Source organism: Myotis davidii, unplaced genomic scaffold (assembly GCF_000327345.1).
Source record: "Myotis davidii unplaced genomic scaffold, ASM32734v1 scaffold815, whole genome shotgun sequence".
NCBI classification, from domain to species: domain Eukaryota; kingdom Metazoa; phylum Chordata; class Mammalia; order Chiroptera; family Vespertilionidae; genus Myotis; species Myotis davidii.
The window spans coordinates 1,260,405-1,280,181 of NW_006288179.1; the positions used below are offsets into that span (position 1 = coordinate 1,260,405).

The 19,777-nt window shown below is 38.0% G+C and overlaps 1 protein-coding gene across 2 annotated transcripts in view; it reads right to left on the reverse strand.

Moving 5' to 3' along the window:
• SMAD2 (SMAD family member 2) overlaps positions 1 to 5,044 on the reverse strand; it is a 32,759-nt gene extending 27,715 nt beyond the window's left edge. For both annotated transcript variants that reach the window (XM_015561485.1, XM_006759964.2), the window contains exon 1: positions 4,746 to 5,044. In XM_015561485.1, the coding sequence (XP_015416971.1) occupies positions 4,746 to 4,981 (236 nt within the window). In that variant the 5' untranslated portion in view covers positions 4,982 to 5,044. The remainder of the gene's footprint in view (positions 1 to 4,745) is intronic.
• Between the last annotated feature and the right edge of the window lie 14,733 nt (positions 5,045 to 19,777).

A 19,777-nucleotide genomic window follows, 5' to 3' on the forward strand; every position in this document is an offset into this window, starting at 1 on the left:
CGGACCTCTAGTATGTATAGAACATAACTTCTTAAAGGCAGATTATCCCCTATCAACTCTGTAACTTTCTTGCTTACGTAGACTGAATTAAAAAAAAAAAATTCTGGTTGGAATAGTTATTAAAATTTTTAGGATGCTAATATGCCAAAGAAGTCTGTATGGCCTACAGTGTATTAATTAATCATGGACTAACCAGATGGCTTGGTAGTAAACCTGGCAGAAATCCATACAGAATTTCCCTAGTATCACTTTTACAATATCAGTAAAATTAACATATTAAAGCTTTTTTCATCTAATAAACTGACTTTTGAAAACTGAAGTTAAAACTTTAAATCTAGTGTACAATTTACCAACTATTACATGCATGGTATTTTACACACACATCTACATTAACATTTTGCACTTTGGTTCAAACAGACATTATGTTTCTTAATTGACATTCTTTCTGTATTAAGGACATGTATATGTATTCATGTACTTGTTATCAGGATATGAAAAAGAAGCAATGAGAAGAACTAAGTTAAAGAAAGTAACACTAGCTTTGAAGGCTCATACCATAGAACATATAAATCATTTAAAAAGTGCCCCTGTTCCTGCCATATTTGCATGATTTAATACAGCAATTATGTCTTAATAATTTATTATTTTTCATGACCTTCTAGCCTAAAGAGTATATTTTTTCTACAAATCAAAAGGAGCAAGAATCTAGGTTGTCACTGTGGAAAGATTATAAAGCATGCTGAACACTGAGTAAAATTAAAGGGGTTAATAAATTAACAGAATGGTATACACAAAAGAAACTTCATTTGAGTCTTCAGATCTTTATTACTGATGAATTCATGAAATAGGAACATCTACAAAGTAATTTGTAACTACTCATCCATAATTATTTCTACTTACAACAATCAACAGTACTTTCATTTTAGATATGACTAAATAATTCAGAAATCAAGAGGTGATCATGATAATAAAAGGAAATCTCTATAATTACATGTCCTATATCTATGTCTGTGTACTTCTTCACCACTATACAGCTGAAGGATGGGGAATGGAAAACAAGAATATGCCTACCTTCGGATAGTTTTTTTTACCTTCCATCACCAAGAAAGAAGCTTTGGGCACAACCCTGTCCTTAACAAATTAGCAAAGATAGAAGTAAACAATTAAATTTTCATTGGCTACAGGAAACTTACCTCAAAATTTCCAAACTTGTTTTAAGCATTTGTTATGTACCTGGAACCATTCAAAGTGCTTTACATGTATTATGTGATTCATACTCACATCAACCTAAAGTGAATTAACAAGACTGCTATTTTCAAATAAAGAAATAAAATAACTCAGTTACAGAACTATTGAGATAAGAGCCAGGATTTATATCTGGCTGGCTGAAGAGCCTACATTTTTTAAGGTACACTTCTGCAAAATGATGGCTTAAATTTCAAACTTGTATAGGAGAATGTAATGACTATTATTTTATTATCCTTGATACTCTGACATTTGGTATTAAGAGAGATTGCTCCTCTCACGGCTAACTTCTAGAGAGAGCAAACTCTTTTTTGATAAGTTTCGTAAAACCTTGAGATATTTTATTAACAACTTACTTACAATTTTAAGTAAATAAGCTTACATTAAATCCATTTGCCATCATATTTTAAACAATTTTGTTTAAACTATGGTTTGGATTTATCCATAATATATCTTTTTTCACCCCATTCCCTATCCTTTACAGTCTACAATTATCTTTAAAGACATTTTGTAGTTAAGAAATCACTAATCATCTAACATAATATTACTATTGTACTACTGAAAATAAAGCAAACTTTATAAAAATATATGGCACCAAACTATAGTGTAAGAAGCTTAAATTTTTTGATAGACACAAGCAATATTAACAAACCTACATTTCTACAATATAAAAGTAACACAAAGTTAGACAAGTAAGTTTCTAAGCTTCAAGGAACTTCTGATGGTAAAACACAAGATAACGTAAAGGACAAACACCACTTTGCTTTCATAGAGTTAAAGGGTAGAAAAGTACCTTTTAATGATGAAGTAGCCTAGAATATGAAAAATTCTCTAAAAGGCTACAAAAAGGAGAACAGAAAGTAAGGAAGAGAGATCTAAGTTGACCTCCACAGTTTAAATACCCATGTCTGTGAATTTTAATCAGTAGGTTGCTACTTACTATGCTTTCTTAAAAGACAGGATTGCATAGCCTTACTCTCAGGCTCTGCTCTGTCAATAATCTCTCAGCAAAGGCAATTTGAGCCTTAGGTGAAGCTGGGAAAAAATATGGCTCCATGCCTTCTGGATCACATCTCTTTGATGAGGGAGACAACATACTCTTAACTGCCTCTACTCTTGACAGTCTCACAACTATTTTCCTCACTGCAGCCAGATGCTATACTTAAAATTAATCTAATTTCTGAGTCTTCTTTACCTAAGACTCTTCAATGAATCCACCCTCACCCAACCATATTCAGGTGCAGTGTAAACTCCTCAACCCAGTGTAGTTCCTTATAAACACATACATAAACTCACTCCTGCCATGTCCCCGCTCCACTTTACACTCCTAGGACACAAACTAAATTAGAACCCTTCACCAGCCCTTCCCTACCACCACACTCTCAATACCACAGTGCTACTCTGGATGAATTGGGATTCTTCCAACGAAATTCCTCCCTTACATCCATCAAAACTCAATCCAGGCACCAATCTTCCTCCAGAAGAAAACTTTCCACAAGCCACAAAGTAGGCAAAGTTCCCCTCCTTTGGACATAGCTCCCTGAGCAAACATCTTTCATAACACCTACTGCACAAAATTATCTTTTTTTTGTATTTTTAAAGTTTGTCTCCCTTAACAGCAAGTGGCTCAAGTGTAGAAATTATACTTTAACTCAATGAGAAAGAGCCTATCATACATGTAGTGGCTATTTGAAAAATGTTTACTGAATTGAAATGCTGGGTGCTACACAATGAAAACTTAACAAACATAGCTTGACTTATTCTTAGCCAATTCATTAGCAAGTCCTATCAGTTGTAATTCCAAAATACATGCCAAATTCATTCATTTCACATATGCTCAGCCACCGCGCCAGTCCAGCCTGCCGAATCTCATTTAGATTCCTATAATAGCCTCCTAATTTCTCTGCTTCCAGACCCACCATTCATTTTAAAAGACACACACACACACACACACACACACACACACACACACACCACAATCCCCACCACCACGTCCCCAGCAGTCTTTGTAAAAGTGTATGTAAAAAATCCTCTAAAAGTGGATTTAAATTTTAGAAATCCATTAAAATCCTTATATGCTTTCTATTAATTTTATTCTAAAATTCAAACTCCCACAGTGCCCTACAATGCCCTATATGATCTGACTCCTTCCAAGTTTTGTACTCATTCTGTATTACTCCAACTCTATGGGGCTCCATTACAATAATTTTCCATCTCAGAGTATTTACACCAGCTCTTCCCTCTGCGTAGAAGACGCTATCCTCAGCTAGCTTGGTACTTCTCAAAGCTTAGGTTAAAACATCACAATCCAATCCAAAGCGGCTTTTTTTATCTCTCAATCATTGTCTTTTTTGCATTCATTACCAAATTATATTTTCCACTTATTTATTGTATATATCAATTCCTCAAGAGGGCAGAAACTTGGTGTTTTGTTCATCACTGTATCTCCATGTGCCTAGAAAAAGTACCTTGCACACATCAGGTACTCATAAGCATTTGTAAAACAAAAGAATAAAACAAGAAAAATGACTCTTATTTAAGATATACATGAAACAAGGTAAAAAGAAATGAATAAATAATCTACCAAACAAGAAGGAAACATTCTACTCTTAGTATTTGCAAGTAGATAGGCTGGGTGTTACTGGTTCTATTATCAACAAGCACCCAGAGTGTATTTCCAAAAGCTCATTGAAAACATGTCAAGTGGAATGGTTTCATGTGCTATACCCATATGCCAGCCCATGTGCATGACACGGCAAACAATCCTTTTATGCAGACACTCCCAAAAGCCCTGTAACGTACATAAAAAGGAATGAAACACTTAAAAAACATCTACATTCTTTAAAAAACAAACAGTATTTCTCACAGTGGTACTTATCTATAAATTATTAAATTGACACTAAAACTTGACTTCTTACTAGATAAGTAATGGGTCCTTTCAATACAAGAGGTAGGTCTTCAAGACATGTCTAACATCTAAGAAGCTGCCTTACATACTGTACTCTTTTAGAAGTAACACTACAACTCAAACAAAATAATACATAAAATTCAACACAATGGTAGTAAATGGTAGTAGACTCTTTCAATTCCTTTCTGAGTGAAGTTTTAACCAAGAGGGAAGAAATGTGTCTAGCAGTACTGCACCAGGGATAGAAAAGCACTGAATCTTTACTCAAATGTCATTCAATCACAGAAATTAGATAAAACCCATGGAAGCATTTAGGCAACAAAGGCAAATGAAGACAGTGAAGATGAAACTTAATATAATGGAAGTATTTTATTTTGCTTGATTAAACCTCACTGTTTAAGAAAATGACTTGTAAAATAAGTCTAAAGAGTACAACAAAATTAATACAACAGACTAAATATAGCTGTCCTATTCTAGTAATTACTATTTACAGGTGACTTGAAAGTAACAAAATTTCAATAATTCTCCTTCAGATTCCTTTAAGCAATTTTCAACAGGATGACCATCAAATTTCTGATCTGACAACACTTACCTTGGTATGGTGACACATTTAGTATTACAATTTTGAGTGGTGATAGCTTTCTCAAGCTCATCTAATCGTCCTGTTTTTTTTAGCTTCTTCACCAAACTTTTAACTGCTTTCTCACACCACTTTTCTTCCTGTCCATTCTGCTCTCCTCCACCTGCTCCTCCAGATCCACCAGCTGATTTCTTCCATCCCAGCAGTCTCTTCACAACTGGTGGAGTGAATGGCAAGATGGACGACATATTCTTACTAAAGGCAGCAATCCACACTAAGGAAATAGCCTTCCTTTTCTAACCTAGAAAAGATATGGAAAAGGTATTTAGAGGGGAACTTTAAAATCAAGTAATTACTTCAACATGGTATCAAAAGCAAATTACAAAATGAGATAGAAATTCAAATTACTATTTTCACAACAGATTTTTCAGAAGCTCTCTTCTTCACCCATTAAAATATCTTAACTAACTTAAACAAATTATGGAAATAGACCCTTTTACAAAAGACACAATGTTATAAGTGAGTAAATATAATAATTTTACAAATAAAATATTTATCAATACTGGACCAGTTAATCACTATTAATACTAAATTAACTTTTAATAGTGTCAATAATCAAAATACTTTCACCAAAAGAAAAGCTTTTTCTCACTTTTTAGAACTTCAACCTAATTTTCAAAACATTTCACAGAAATATTTTTTAAAAATTTACAAGCCCACTCTCCCCAAAGTTTTTAATTTTCATAATTGACTTGGTACATGAAACAAAAATCTAAAGTTATAAGAAGGGAAAGTGTAAAATATATAACAAGAACCCTATATAATAAAACACTAATATGCAAATTGACTGAATGGCAGAACGACCAGTTGCTATGATGTGCACTGACCACCAGGGGCAGACGCTCACTGCAGGAGCTGCCCCTAGTGGTCAATGTGCTCCCATAGGGGGCACGCAGCTCAGCCAGAAGCTGGGCTCATGGCTGGTGAGCACAGTGGCAGTAGCCTCTCCTGCCTATGAGGCAGTGCTAAAGAGCCACGAGCCCAGCTTCTGGCTGAGCAGCACTCCCACAGGGAGCGCAGCAGCGGTAGCGGGAGCCTCTTCCACTTCCGCAGCAGCACTAAAGGACACCTCGGGGGATGTCCGCCTGCCGGCTTAGGCCCTCTCCCTGCCGAGGGGTCCTGGACTGCATGAAGGTGCATGCCAGGCTGAGGGACCCTCCCACTCCCAGTGCACAATTGCCGTGCACCAGGCCTCTAGTAAAGAAAGAAAGGTAGACAGAGATATAAAGAAAAGGTTTGGGACCTAGTCTGTGTGGTTCAGTGGTTGAGTATCAACCTATGAACTGGGAGGTCACGGTTCCATTCCCAGTCAGTGCACATGCCCTGGGTTGCAGGCTTGATCTCCAGTAGGGGGCGTGCAGGAGGCAGCCGATCAATGATTCTCTCTCATCATTGATGTTTCTATCTCTCCCTCTTTGGTTCACTTTTACATCCCTTGAGAAGATTTTTAATTAAGCTTCTTTTAAAAAATATATTTTCATTTTTAAGTAATAATGTGCATAGTGAGTATAGTCAAATATAATTGCTCTTCTCACACCAAGATACAATTTTTTTAAATCTTAAAACTTTTATTTAATCTTGCTATTTATAACTCAGTATAGTAGTCTCCAACCCCTCAGACCCAATCTGCAGTTTCACTTTCCAGGACTTCAGTTACCCTCAGTCAACAGTAATCCAAAATTATTAGATACATGATTCCAGAAATAAACAATTCATAAATTTTAGGTTGCATGCCATTCTCAGTAGTGTGAGGAAATCTAGCACTGTCCCACTCTATCCCACCCAGGATATGAATCATCCCTCTCTCCAGAATATCCACAATGAATACTGGCCCACCCCCGGTCACTTAATAGCTATCTAGGTTATTAGATCGGTTATCAGAAAGAGTGAAAGAGAAAGAGAAAGAAACCACATTCATATAACTTTTATTATAACATATTGTTATAATTGTTCTATTTGATTACTTGTTATTATTGTTAATCTCTTACTATGTCTAATTTATAAACTTTATCATAAATATTAAGTATGTATAACAGGGGAAGGTAGTACGTGCGCGCACGCGCGCGCGAGGCCCGATGCACAAAATTCGTGCAAGGGGCTCAGCTTCATCCGAAAGGTCATCCAGACGGTAGTTCTGCTGTTCGGTGTAATCAGCATATTAGCTCTTTATTATATAGGATAGGCTAAAATTAATGTAAGAATACTGAATGCTCCGAATAAAATTTTAATGGGTTAATGCTGGTTTTAGTCAAAGTTATTAATGTACTAATTTAGAAAAGAATATAGACACCAATCATTTTACAGTGCTCATAATGTCCTGTGCATGCTTAGGCAACTATATGGTGATTTATAAATCAGGACAGGCATCAAAATTGCTGAACTCAGAAAATAATTCACAGTGTCAATATGAATAAGTTTTTAGATTTTGACAATATATTTAGTCCAATAAAAATTATTTTTATTCATGAACAATGTCTTAGAATGTATTCCCAATGGATGAGGGGGGATTACTGTAATAGACTTATAATGGTATCCTTTAAAATATCAAGTTTAGGTATTATCTGTTCATTTTTCAGTGGAAAATGAGGATTTACACTACAACCACTCACATTCCTCCAACCTTTAAGATAATTAACTCCCAATTGTAGTTCTGTGCCTGATAAGATTAGCAGTAAACTACTACTTAATCATATTTCCCTTTTTGTACAACTCTTTTTCCCCTTGAGTTAATTACCTTAGTTTTTTATTGCTTAGTTTTCTATGTACCTACCACAAATTTTTCCCATATTCTTCACAAGCCCCTCAGTTAAATTTTAATGCTGATGACTTTAATTTCAAAGAGACAAGATCACTGACCACTTGAGGACAGAACTGAAAAGTTAAGATTTGAGATGAAAAATATTCAGAAACCTAGTTCTGAGAAATACTATAGAAAATCTACTGAAATAAATTTTATCAGGTATTTACCAAACTACACATTAAAAAATAGTCGATGGTGCCCTGGTTCAGTGGTTCTCAACTTTCTGGCCCTTTAAATACAGTTCTTCATGTTGTGACCCAACCATAAAAAATTATTTTTGTTGCTACTTCATAACTGTAATGTTGCTACTGTTATGAATCGTAAGTTAAATATCTGATATGCAGGATGGTCTTAGGCGACCCCTGTGAAAGGGTCATTCGACTGCCAAAGGGGTCGCGACCCACAGGTTGAGAACTGCTGCCCTAGTTGGTTTGGCTTAGTGGATAGAGCGTTGGCCTGCGGACCAAAGGGTCCCAGGTTCGATCCCCGTCAAGGGCACATACCTTGACTGCAGGCTCCTCTGGCCCTGGCCCTGGTCAGAGGCAACTAATCAATGTGTTTTCTCTCACATTGATGTTTTTCTGTCTTTCCCACTAACACTAATAAAATCAATGGAAAAATATTCTCAGGTGAGGTTTAACAAGAAAAAAAAAAAACAAAAACAAAAAAAACAAACAAACAAACAAAAAAAAAAACGAAAATATCCACGAGAGGAGTTCCATTCCTAATCAGGTTATAGAAAATCACAATAGACCATCACTTTCACCCTAATAATCGAAACAAGCCAGATAAGCTACAAAATCATAGTTTTTCTGAACCCATCAGAGAGCTAAGGATGCAAAGCAACCTAAGTGGAATTAACTGACAGAAGAGAGGCACACAGGTGGTCTCTTTCCTGATGGAGGGGTTCAGGAGGAATAGTTCCACCATAAGAGAAATAAGCCTACTTTTAATAAATCTTAATAGTAACATGTAGGCTGACAAGACATATTAGAATTCCACAGACTTCACAGAGCAAATCACTCATTACCACAGGTCTTCACCAAAGTGCTTAAAAATATGACCAAGATTGGGGGACAGAGCTGGAAAGCTGAGAGAAACCCTAAGAAGCTTATCGTCTCCCTCAAATGCAATAAATCTGTTCTCTGATGGGAGGAGAAGTATGGGATGGGCAAAAGTGAAAACAAAAAATCATTCCAAAAAGAACCATTTCCACCCAGATCCTCTGCACATTACCAGGGCAGGGAGGTTTGCTGAGAGAAAACCCTGGAAGACATTACTGGTAGAGAGAGAGGTAGGTTATCACAATGGACACAAAAAAGCCTGGGGCAGGGCTAAAGAGTACAAAGAACTCCAGAATGACCAAAGAACAGACAGCTAGGCTGTAAAGCAGAGAAAATGCCCAAAGGTCCCAAAGCTGATGGCTCAGATATAAAGCACAAAGAAATAACTGAAATTACAATCAGACGACAAATCTTGCAGAAAGTGAAAAGCCCTAATACTGCTCTCAAAGCACTTAAAAGAAATCTAACTAAAGTTTCAAAAAAGCCCAGAACTAGCTCCACTATTCATCTTATTGACTTAGCCCCATTATCAGGCTAATATTAGAAACTAGAAGCCCGGTGCACGAAATTTATGCAAGATGCAGTCCCTAGGCCTGGCCGGTGATTGAAGCGTGAGCATCTGGTATGGATGGGGAGGTCCCAGCTGACCTCTGGGCCCTGGGCAGCACCTGGGCCCCCGGGCACCCCCTTCCACCTGAGTCACAGCGCCTGACTCCCCACACAGAGATGCGGTGAGCGCGACCGGACACCATGGGCCAGGGAGCAGCATGGGCCTTTGGGCCGCCCAGAGGCGCTACATGGAAGCCAGGTGGGCAGTGCACTCTCTCCCAGCCGGCCTCACAGACCAGCTCCTGCGTGAACTCACGGAGAGCCCGACCGGCCCCTGCAATCCTGGCAGCTGTGGCCTGGCTCACCCAGAAGATGCCCCTCAGGTGCGGGGTGGGCTCCTCGCACCTGCCCGGGACCTGAGCACAGGGGCTTCCCCGGCGCACAAGCCCTGGTGTCCCAGAGGGAAGGTAGCAGGGGGAGTGAGAGTAAGCTCGGCAGACACTAGCATTCTCACCACACCTCTGTTCCTATCATCCTCACCCCTGACAAGAGGTCTCAGAGTGTCCCTGACCCTCGCCATATTCCACACCGCCCCCTGGTGGTCAGTGCACATCATAGTGAGCGGTTGAACTCCAGGACTCCCGGTGGAACAACCACCTGAGGGGACAATTTGCATATTAGGCTTTTATTATATAGGATGATGGCCCATTTTCTGGAAGTAAGTAACATTTACTTCAATCTGAACTATTTTTATACAAATATTCAGCACTCAATCAATTACAAGACAGAGAATAGCAAACCACAGTCAAAAGATGAAATTATATGTGAGTATGCAATTATAAAACTCACAAAACTCAACATTTTATCAAATGTAAATTACAATTTTAAAAAAAGTATCAGAACAAATACATTAAAAAGTTCCATAATTTAAATGGGTTTCTTTAAGAATTTCTCAAACCTTCAAAATGCCAATGCATACTGTAAATTTCAGAAGAGAGGAGGTTGTAGTTGACTAAAGATAGAAGCCTAGGGGCATCTGCCCACAACTTGCAGGTAGCCTCTGCAGGCATACTTACACAAATGTTGGGAAACAGGGCCTAGGGAGCTATGGGAAATATTTAGAATTATTTGACATGTTATCCAATCACAAACTTATTGTGTGACACTGGTGGTTAGGCTGCTGTACTAGAGCTATACATTTCTTTTTCTTTCTTTTTTAAAAAATATATTTTATTGATTTTTTACAGAGAGGAAGGGAGAGGGATAGAAAGTTAGAAACATCGATGAGAGAGAAACATCAATCAGCTGCCTCCTGCACTCTCCCCACTGGGGATGTGCCCGCAACCAAGGTATATGCCCTTGACCAGAATCGAACTTGGGACCCTTGAGTCCGCAGGCCGATGCTCTATCCACTGAGCCAAACCGGTTAGGGCAAGCTACACATTTTCTTAAAAAAGAATTTTAAGTATAATTCTCAAAAAAGGGCTTTGAATTCTTAGAGGACCACAACAATTACAATTTGACAGCAGCACTGTTATCTAGTGGTAGACTACAATGCACATGAATAAGCTCCATACACACACACACACACACACACACACACACACAGAGAAATATGCTAATTAACCAGGACGCTGTAACGGGTCGACCGGACAGGAGGTTGAGCACACGTCGGGGGTAGGGCAGCAGGGGCCTCTGTGCACCTACACTGGGGAGGGCCTGATCAGCAGCGGCCACAGCTGCTTCAAGGGCTGGAGAGGGAGGCAGGGCCAGACAGGAGGGTGGGCAGAGCAGCGCGATTTCGAATTGCGCGCTGGGCTCCTAGTCCTATATAATAAAAGCCTAATATGTAAATTGTCCCTTTGACCAGGAGTTCGACCACTCACTATGATGTGCACTGACCACCAAGGGCCAGCACAGAACATGGCGGGTGTCGGCGATGTTGCGCTGGCAGCAGGTGCAGTGGAGGTGCTGCCAGCTCCAATGGGCCCCAACAAGAGTGGGACCATGGTGGGTTGATGGAGCAGGTGAGCAGGTGGCGTCAGGCCAAGGTGAGTGCAAGTGGGGCCTGAACTCCCCGCTGACTGTCCTGCAGACAGCGACCAGCAGCGGTAGCGGGGAGTGGAGCCACCACCCAGCTCCCAGGCGCTGAGGAAGCCAGGCAGGGGCCTGATGAATCAGGTGGAGGGGGGCGCACCTAGGGGCCCAGAGGTCAGCTGGGACCTGCCCTTCCACTCCAGATGCTCTGGCTTCGATCGCCAGTGAGGCCTAAGGACCACGCCTGTGCACGAATTTCATGCACTGCACCTCCAGTAGTATATAAAACTTCAACTTGACAAAATATAGCAACCAAAAAATTCCATGAAATACATGTAATAATCCACTGAAGCAAACACTTAGGACTACCAAGAAGCAAAAGGTATACTTGGCTACCTTTGGTCTCTGCTAAATTTCTACTGTCACAAATCATACTGTGCAAGAAGCAAGCCAATATATAAACCTCAATACCATGTGACACAGTCTTATCCAAGCACAGAGAACATGCTGATGAATTCAACCTTTGGAAGGGAGAGGTATTGCAAAAGTGACACCAGAGCAAAAGTCTGAAGAGAGAAAGAATACACAAGGCAGAAAGTTAATTTTTTAGGGACAAGGAAATGTTCTGAATATGAAGTATAAGAAAGTAATGTGGTAGGAGATAGGGGAGAGGAAAGCCAGTCAGATGAAAAAGCTGAATACAGAAGTTAGAGCTAATGATAGGATTATTCATTATTTTAGAGAAAATTCACATTGTTACTGGGCAATTGGATATGAGCAGTTTAGGGAAAAGGAGGACTCAAAGCTAACTGCTGCTAACTAATGTAACTGAGCAGTATGTAATGGTACACTAATCACTATTTGGAACACAGAAAGAAAAGCAAACCTGAAGGATACGGTTACAGCATCAGTATTATACATGCTTTGATATAAGCGTTCATGTTCATCACATGGCCAGAAAGCTGAGGCTCAGAAGAGAGGGTGGTCAGCGCACAAAAAAAGTGTGTGCCCAAGCAAGGCAGAGACTAGTCCCACAGAAAAGCAGAGCATCCAGTCTCCAAGCTTGGTTTGGAACAACTCTCTGGGTCCTGTTGCAGGCCCACACCAATCTTATCCTTAGAACAAAACTCTGAATTACATGAAGGATCCCTATTCCTTGTGAAAAACTGATTATGACAAGGACAATATAAGAATCATTTTATGTAAAAGTGTCTATCTTTGACTCAATCTATTCATGAGAATTCAGCCTAAGAAATGAATAAAAATTAAACTTTTGTATAACCAGAAAAAATGAAAAAAAAAAAGGGATTCCCAGTGTTAGACTCTGAGTTAACAGATTCTCTGTTACACTTTTGTTAGGAGAATGTTTCTGAAGGGTTGAGATATATTCTTGGGGATCTGATTTTTCTATAAAACCTTTTAAATTATTTTTCTTGCCCTAACTGGTTTGGGTCAGTGGATAGAGCATCAGCCTGGGGACTGAAGGATCCCAGGTTCGATTCCAGTCAAGGGCATGTACCTTGGGTGCAGGCACATCCCCAGGAGGGGGTGTGTAAGAGGCAGCTGATCGATGTTTCTCTCTCATAGATGTTTCAAACTCTGTATCCTTCTCCCCTCCACTCTGTAAAAAATCAGTAAAATGTTTTTTAAAAAATAAATTATTTTTCTTTATGGAAATAAAAACATGAAAAGTTTAAGGCTATTCTGGGTCATTTGAATGACCTCATGACCTACAATATAACTGTCACATGATTTCAGTGTCCCATGCCTTAGAACAGCAGTTATAACCACTTTGAAACTATGTGATCACTTAAAGTTAGCAGCCTTAAGTTATGTCTTAGTAACCATGGCTGCCTGACATCTGGCTAATTATCTCTGGAGAATTTTTAAATTATGCAATAAAATAATATTTTTCAGGAATGCTGATAATGCTTTTTTATCAATTGAGCATTTTAAATATCTGAGGATGTTTAGCCAATAGTTTTGAAATGTAAACAGATTGAATTTAGGCTTTTATAAGGAATCAATGTCAGTATGTTCTAAGATGAAGACAAAATAAAATAAGAAAGCTAAATTTATGATCAAGTTGTTGAAATGTGAACGAGTCATTTACAGACTATACAGATTTCCTTCACTAGTGTGGCAGCAAGCTCTGTACTGAAGTTAGAATTTTTTTTCAACATCTGCAAGAATTGAAAAATAAGTTCAGATACTAATTCTGTTCCTAATTCCAGCACTAAGTGATACTTAGATAATTCAGGTTTCAATAGAATAGGAAGACTTTATCTTTACAGCTAAATAAGAAAGCTTATCAAGTGATACCTTAGTAAAACTGGGATTATAAGATTACTCACTGGAAAGTTTCAGTTAAGTAAGAGGTCTGATTATCCTGAACTAGCAGATAAAACATTCAAGTTATTAATAATTGTGTAAGTTTTACAATTAGCATTCTCTATGGTTTATTAAACTATAGTTCATATTCTTTGCAAAGTCAACTGTGCTTTCCTTTACTTACTGTTTTTATTCTGACACTAGTGGCCCGGTGCACGGATTCATGCACATTGAAAGGAAATTAATTAGAAGAAATAACATGATATAACAAAAAAGACATGATATAAAAACAACACTGATAAAAACAATGACTGATAAATTGATTAAACTTATTCTAATATTTCCCGGTATACCACATTAAGAGTAAAAACACTTTCAGAGTGCTTAACTAATTTCCCTTGTGATGAAGTATTTACAACTTTAATATCACAGTCTTTGAACTCGAGAGAAAGCAACATATAACTGACCATGTCCGAAAATGGGGTCAGGTAGGAATATCCCTACTGTTTAGACTGGCGCCAGCGAGAGCTTTATATGCATCGCGCATGCGCGAGTCAACCTTTATTATTAAATTGCCAGTGCGTGTCATATGTGCCAGCCGGTCGGTTGGCTGGTCGGATGGTCATACAGTCGGTCACGTAGCCTTTTATATATATAGACTAGAGGCCTAGTGCATGAAAATTCATGCACTGGGGGGGGTGGCCCTCAGCCTGGCCTGCCTCCTCTCACAGTCTGGGAGCTCTCAGGGGATGTCCTACTGATGGCTTAGGCCTGCTCCCCACAGAGAGCAGTCTGGCCTCTCTCTGCGGGAGCCAACCAGGCTGATCAGGGGAAGGTGCTGCCCCCATCACCCCGCTGCTGCGAGACCTGAACCCCGGGCTTCACAGCCACTGTGGCTTTGTCCAAATGGACGTCTGGAAGACGTGTGCCCTAATTAGCATATTACCCTTTTATTAGTATAGATTATATATATAGATAAACCCTATCACTGTATATGTATTTCAAAAAAATCTCCAAATCTTTGGAATATTTATTTTACTTTGTCTTTTAGAACACAATTTTATATTTTAACCATGGTATTTATTTTATGATACAACTTAGCTTCTTTTCAAAGAAACCCCTTTCTGCACCCAACTACAGTAGGAAACATAGACTAAATGCTAACTATGACACAGTCTAAGAGTCAGGTAAGCATTAACTCATTTAATTCTCATCAGAATCCAGTGAAATAGGTACCATCTATAATAATAAAAGCATAATATGCTAATTAGACCCGGCGTCCTTCCGAATGACCTTCTGGATGAGGGAAGCCCAGTCCCAGATGCCTGCTGGCAGCTGGAGGGAAGCCCAGATCCCGGGTGCCAGAAGGAAGCTGGTGCAGGCAGCTGGAAGAAGGCAGGCCTACTCTTGCACAAATTTCATGCATCAGGCCGCTAGTTAATTATAAATGAGAAATCTGAGGCATGAAAAAGTACCCTGATGTTATAAAGATACTAGAGGCCCAGTGCACAAAATTCATGCACAGGTAGGGTCTTTAGGCCTGGCCAGTGATCAGGGCCGATCAGGTTCCCCGCCTCCAGGCCTCCCTGCCTCCTCCTTCTCTTGCTCACTGTGCCCCGCCACCCCCGCTAGTCACCCACCATGTTTCACGCTGCCCCCTGGTGGTCACCGCACATCATAGCGAGTGATGGAACTCCTGGTCTCCTGGTCGAACTCCCAAGGGGACAATTTGCATATTAGTCTTGTGTTAAATAGGATTCCCCCTATATATTCTCACAGACATTTTAGTTTTATTTTTCACATTTAGGTTTCCAACACATCAGGAATTTGTTTTTATTTAAGGGGTGAGATAGCAATCTAAACATCTCCTGTAAGGACAGACTATTTTATCAGCACTTAAATAATTTACCTTTTCTTTAATAATTCATAATGCCACTCCTGTCACATATCAAATCCCTGTAAAATAAATGTCTGATTGGGGGCTTTATAGTCTGTTCACTGCTGTACTTGTTCATATCTATAATATCACAGAATTTTAGTCATTGCTTCTCAAGAGTATTGATATTTGCAGAGTGAGCCCTTCATTTCTTCTCAAATTTATGTTGGTTATTTTAAGTTTAGCTTTTCAAATCCCACCAAATTTAGGATTTTTAAAAAATATCAATATTTGTATTGATTTCAGAGAATGACTTTAATGTGCTCAAATTTACCAATTTAAATTTGAGCACATCAATTTAAAATCTTAAATGATATATACATGTGTACCTTCTTAAAAAATCTTCCATATGCTGTCATCTTTCAAAAGTTATAAAGTCTAAAGTTCTCTTTCACATCTGCAATTTATTTTTGTGTGTGGTGTAAGGCAGGTATCTTCTCCTCCCTAGCAAAGATAATAAACTGAATCTTTTCCCCTACTGATCACAATGCTATTTGTGTTTCTGAGCTCGGCCACCCTCCCCCCAATTAGTCTATATCCGAGGCAAATACTATGGCTTAACTACTAAAGCTACAGAATATGTCTTCCTACCTGATAAAGTAAATTCTCTTTCACCTGCTGGGATTTTAATTGGAATGGCACTGAATTTACAAACAAGCGGAGGAAAACTGACAGATTTATGGTAATGTGCCTTCTAGTCATAAACACAAGTACATCTTTTATAATTTGAATTATACGTGTCTTATTTTCTCCACTCAGGTCCCACACATGTTTTTGTTTTATTTCTTCCTAGGGATTTTATAGTTTGGGCTGCCATTTTAAACGGTGAGTTGTTTTTTTTTAATGTTTGCTGCTGGTACATACACATGCCTTGGTTTTACATATTAACTTTTTTAATCAACTTCATTGATGCACAGCTATCTATGAACTAGGAAGTGGCCATCAACAAAAACCAAATCTGCTGGCATCTTGAACTTCCCAGCCTCCAGATGTTAAGTATATAATTCAATGAGTATTAATAAATGTATACCTCCATATATCCATTGTTCCCATCAAAACAGAATAATTCCACCATCTCAGAAAGTTTCCTTGTGCCCCTTACAGTCAATCTACTTTCCTAACCCAGGCAATTACTGATCTGACTTCCATCAAGGTAATTTTACCTGTTTTAGAAATTCATATAATTGAATGATGTTATATGTACTCTTCTGTGCCTTTTTTTTTAACCATCACCCTCATATTTATAGTTTCTAAGAATTTTGGTCAAAAATATACTGAATTTTATCATGTCTTTTTTCCTTTGCCCAGCTAGGGTTTTCACTTGGATTTTGCTTTTTGCTTTTTGTTTTTTACTTAACTTTATTTTGGTGGTGCTATGAATTTAAGTTTTTAAATTATAATCTAGTCAAGATTCTCATATGGGTTTTTTTCCCTTTGGTGTGTTAATGTGATGACCTTCATTTACAGGTTTTCTAACATTTAATCATCTTTACATTCTTGAGGCAACCCTTATCAGTCATGGTATTTTTTTTTAACAAATACTAACATTTTATTAACTAAAATTTTTACTGCCATCTGAGATGTGGACTATACATTCTCCCTTCTCATAATACCCTTGTCCCGTTGGAGGTATCAAGATTACAGTAGACTTGCAAAATGATTTTTTTCTATAATATTTGTATTCTGATTGGAATTACCGACTCCTCATGTTCTGTAGAATTTGGCCATTTGGGGTTTTCACTTGGGTTTTACTTATTTGGGTTTGGATTTTTACTTAATTTTCTTTTAGTATAGGTAGATTTCTAATGAATTTAAGTTTTTAAATTACAATCTAGTCAAGTTTCTTATTCTTAAGCCAATTTTGGTAACTTATTTTGCTAGAAATTGTCCCTTCCACTTTTAAATTAAAGGTAGAAAACTTCTTAGTGTTCTTAGTTTCAAAATCTGTTTGCTGTAGTCACAACCCTTCTTTATTTCTAATACATCTATAATCTTTTTTTTTCTCCACCAATCTTGGCAGTCTTTTCAACTTAGCACCCTTGGTTTAGTTGCTCCAATTATATATTTTTTCATTAATGTTTCTCAACTTAATTATCTTCCTTTTTCTAACTCATTACATTGTATACTTAACTCATTAATTTTTACTTAGTTCTTCACTAATAAACATTTAAAATTCTATCTAAAGTTTCCCAAATGGGACTTTTGCTGTATCTAGTTTTGACAGGTAGTATTTTCATCATTCTGTTCTAAACACTTCCTAATCTTTATGAGTTGTTCCTCATCTCATAATCAGAAATATACAACTTCAGATTTGGGAGTTGTTGTTATTCTCCTGCTATATTTCTAATTGAATTGCACTAGGATCCAAGGATATGACTTATAAAATATAATTAGGGATTTGTTAACATTTGCTTTGAGGTCTAAGGACATAAACAATTCTTATAAAATTTCATGAGTACTTGAAAAGAATACATGTTCTGTAATTGTTGCATGCTTGGTAACTGTACCTTCTAGTCCTTTAAAACCTTATGTATATATGTATATATTTTAATATATTTTTATTGATTTCAAAGAGGAATGGAGAGGGTGGGTAGAAGCAGAAACATCAATGATGAAAGAGAATCATTGATCGGCTGCCTTTGGCTAGAGCAAAACCTTATTTTTTAATCTACTTTTCTTAAATTACTGAGAGATGGGTTAAAACTCCTATGATTATACAGTTGTAGACTTATCCTCGTAATTTTGCCAACTTTACTATATAAATTGCTATAGACTTAATATTTGTGTCACCCTTCCCCTAAACCCATGTTGAAACCTAATCCCCAATGTGGTGGCTTCTGGAGGTGGGGCCTATGGTAGGTGATGGAGCCTTCAATGAATGGGATTAGTGCCCTTTAAGAGACTAAGGAGCTCTAGCTGGTTTGGCTCAGTGGATGGAGCATCAGCCTGCAGACTGAAGGGTCCGGGGTTCAATTACAGTCAAAGGTATATGCCTGGGTTGCGGCTTGATCCCCAGTAGAGGGTTTGCAAGAGGCAACTGATCAATGATGTTTCTCTCTCTCTCTCTCCCTCTCTCAATCAATAAAAATAAAATTTAAAAAAAGAGACCAAGGAGTTTGCTTGCCCCCTTCAGCCTTATGAAATTACAACAAAAAGACAGCTGTCTATGAACTAGGAAGTGGCCCTCACCAGACACCAAATCTGCTAGCATCTTGAACTTCCCAGCCTCCAGAGCTGTGAGATATAAATTTGTTGTTTATAAGACAACCAGTCTATGGAATTCTGTTATAACAACCCAAATGGACTAAGACACAGATTATGCCTAGTATATATCTTTAGTCATTCCTTTACTTTAAAATTATATTATCATCCTTTTCGGTGTGTCTACTAATAAAAAGCATATTGTTAAAATTTTTAATTTTTCATTCTCGGGGTGGGGAAAATGCAGAGGAGAAGGCAAGAGAGAAGCCTGAGAAGGGCAGTGCGCTGGAGCCACAGGAGTAATGGAAGGGAAAGATCTAGTCACAGCGCTGAGAAGCCATCAAATGAAGGAGAAGCTGCAGACCTCCCAACAAAGCCTGCAACATATGATATCCAAGTCTGGATTTGTCATAGGTAGTCAGACAACAAAGAAAGCCTCAGCCATATCCATCAAACTTGGATCAAGTAACCTAGAGAAAATCTTCCAACTCTTTCTCCAAAAACCCTTTCAGTAGCAGAAGCAGCTTTTAATGAACATGAAGATAGCGAACCCGAGGAAATGTCTCCAAGAAGCAAAGATGGGGATGAAGAATATTGAAAGGGATACACCAACATCAGCAGGACCACATTCCTTCAATAAAGGAAAGCATGGGTTTTCTGATTACCAGAAGCTATGGAAGCAAAATATAAAAATCTCATCCTGGGAATTTCCATGACCAAGATGATCAAATGATATGTTTTGAAATTGGTATGTAGGGTGGGAGTCAAGTTAAAAGGAACAGTTTCCTTTTTAAAGAATGCCATAAGACGATCTTTGGAGCCTCCTTTTTTTTTTAAAGATTGAGTGGTACACTAATAAATGAGTTTGAAATGTGACATAAATTACATTTTATATACAGACTTTAAGACATTTGCTAATTTTGTAGCTTCATGTGATTAGTATCTAAAGGTTACAGATAATTAAATCAGAGATGATTTATTAAAAAAATTTATTCTCCTTTAACAGCAAGTTCATTTTGAATTTATGTATTAGGCTTATGGAGGTATTTATTCTCTATCAACTCAT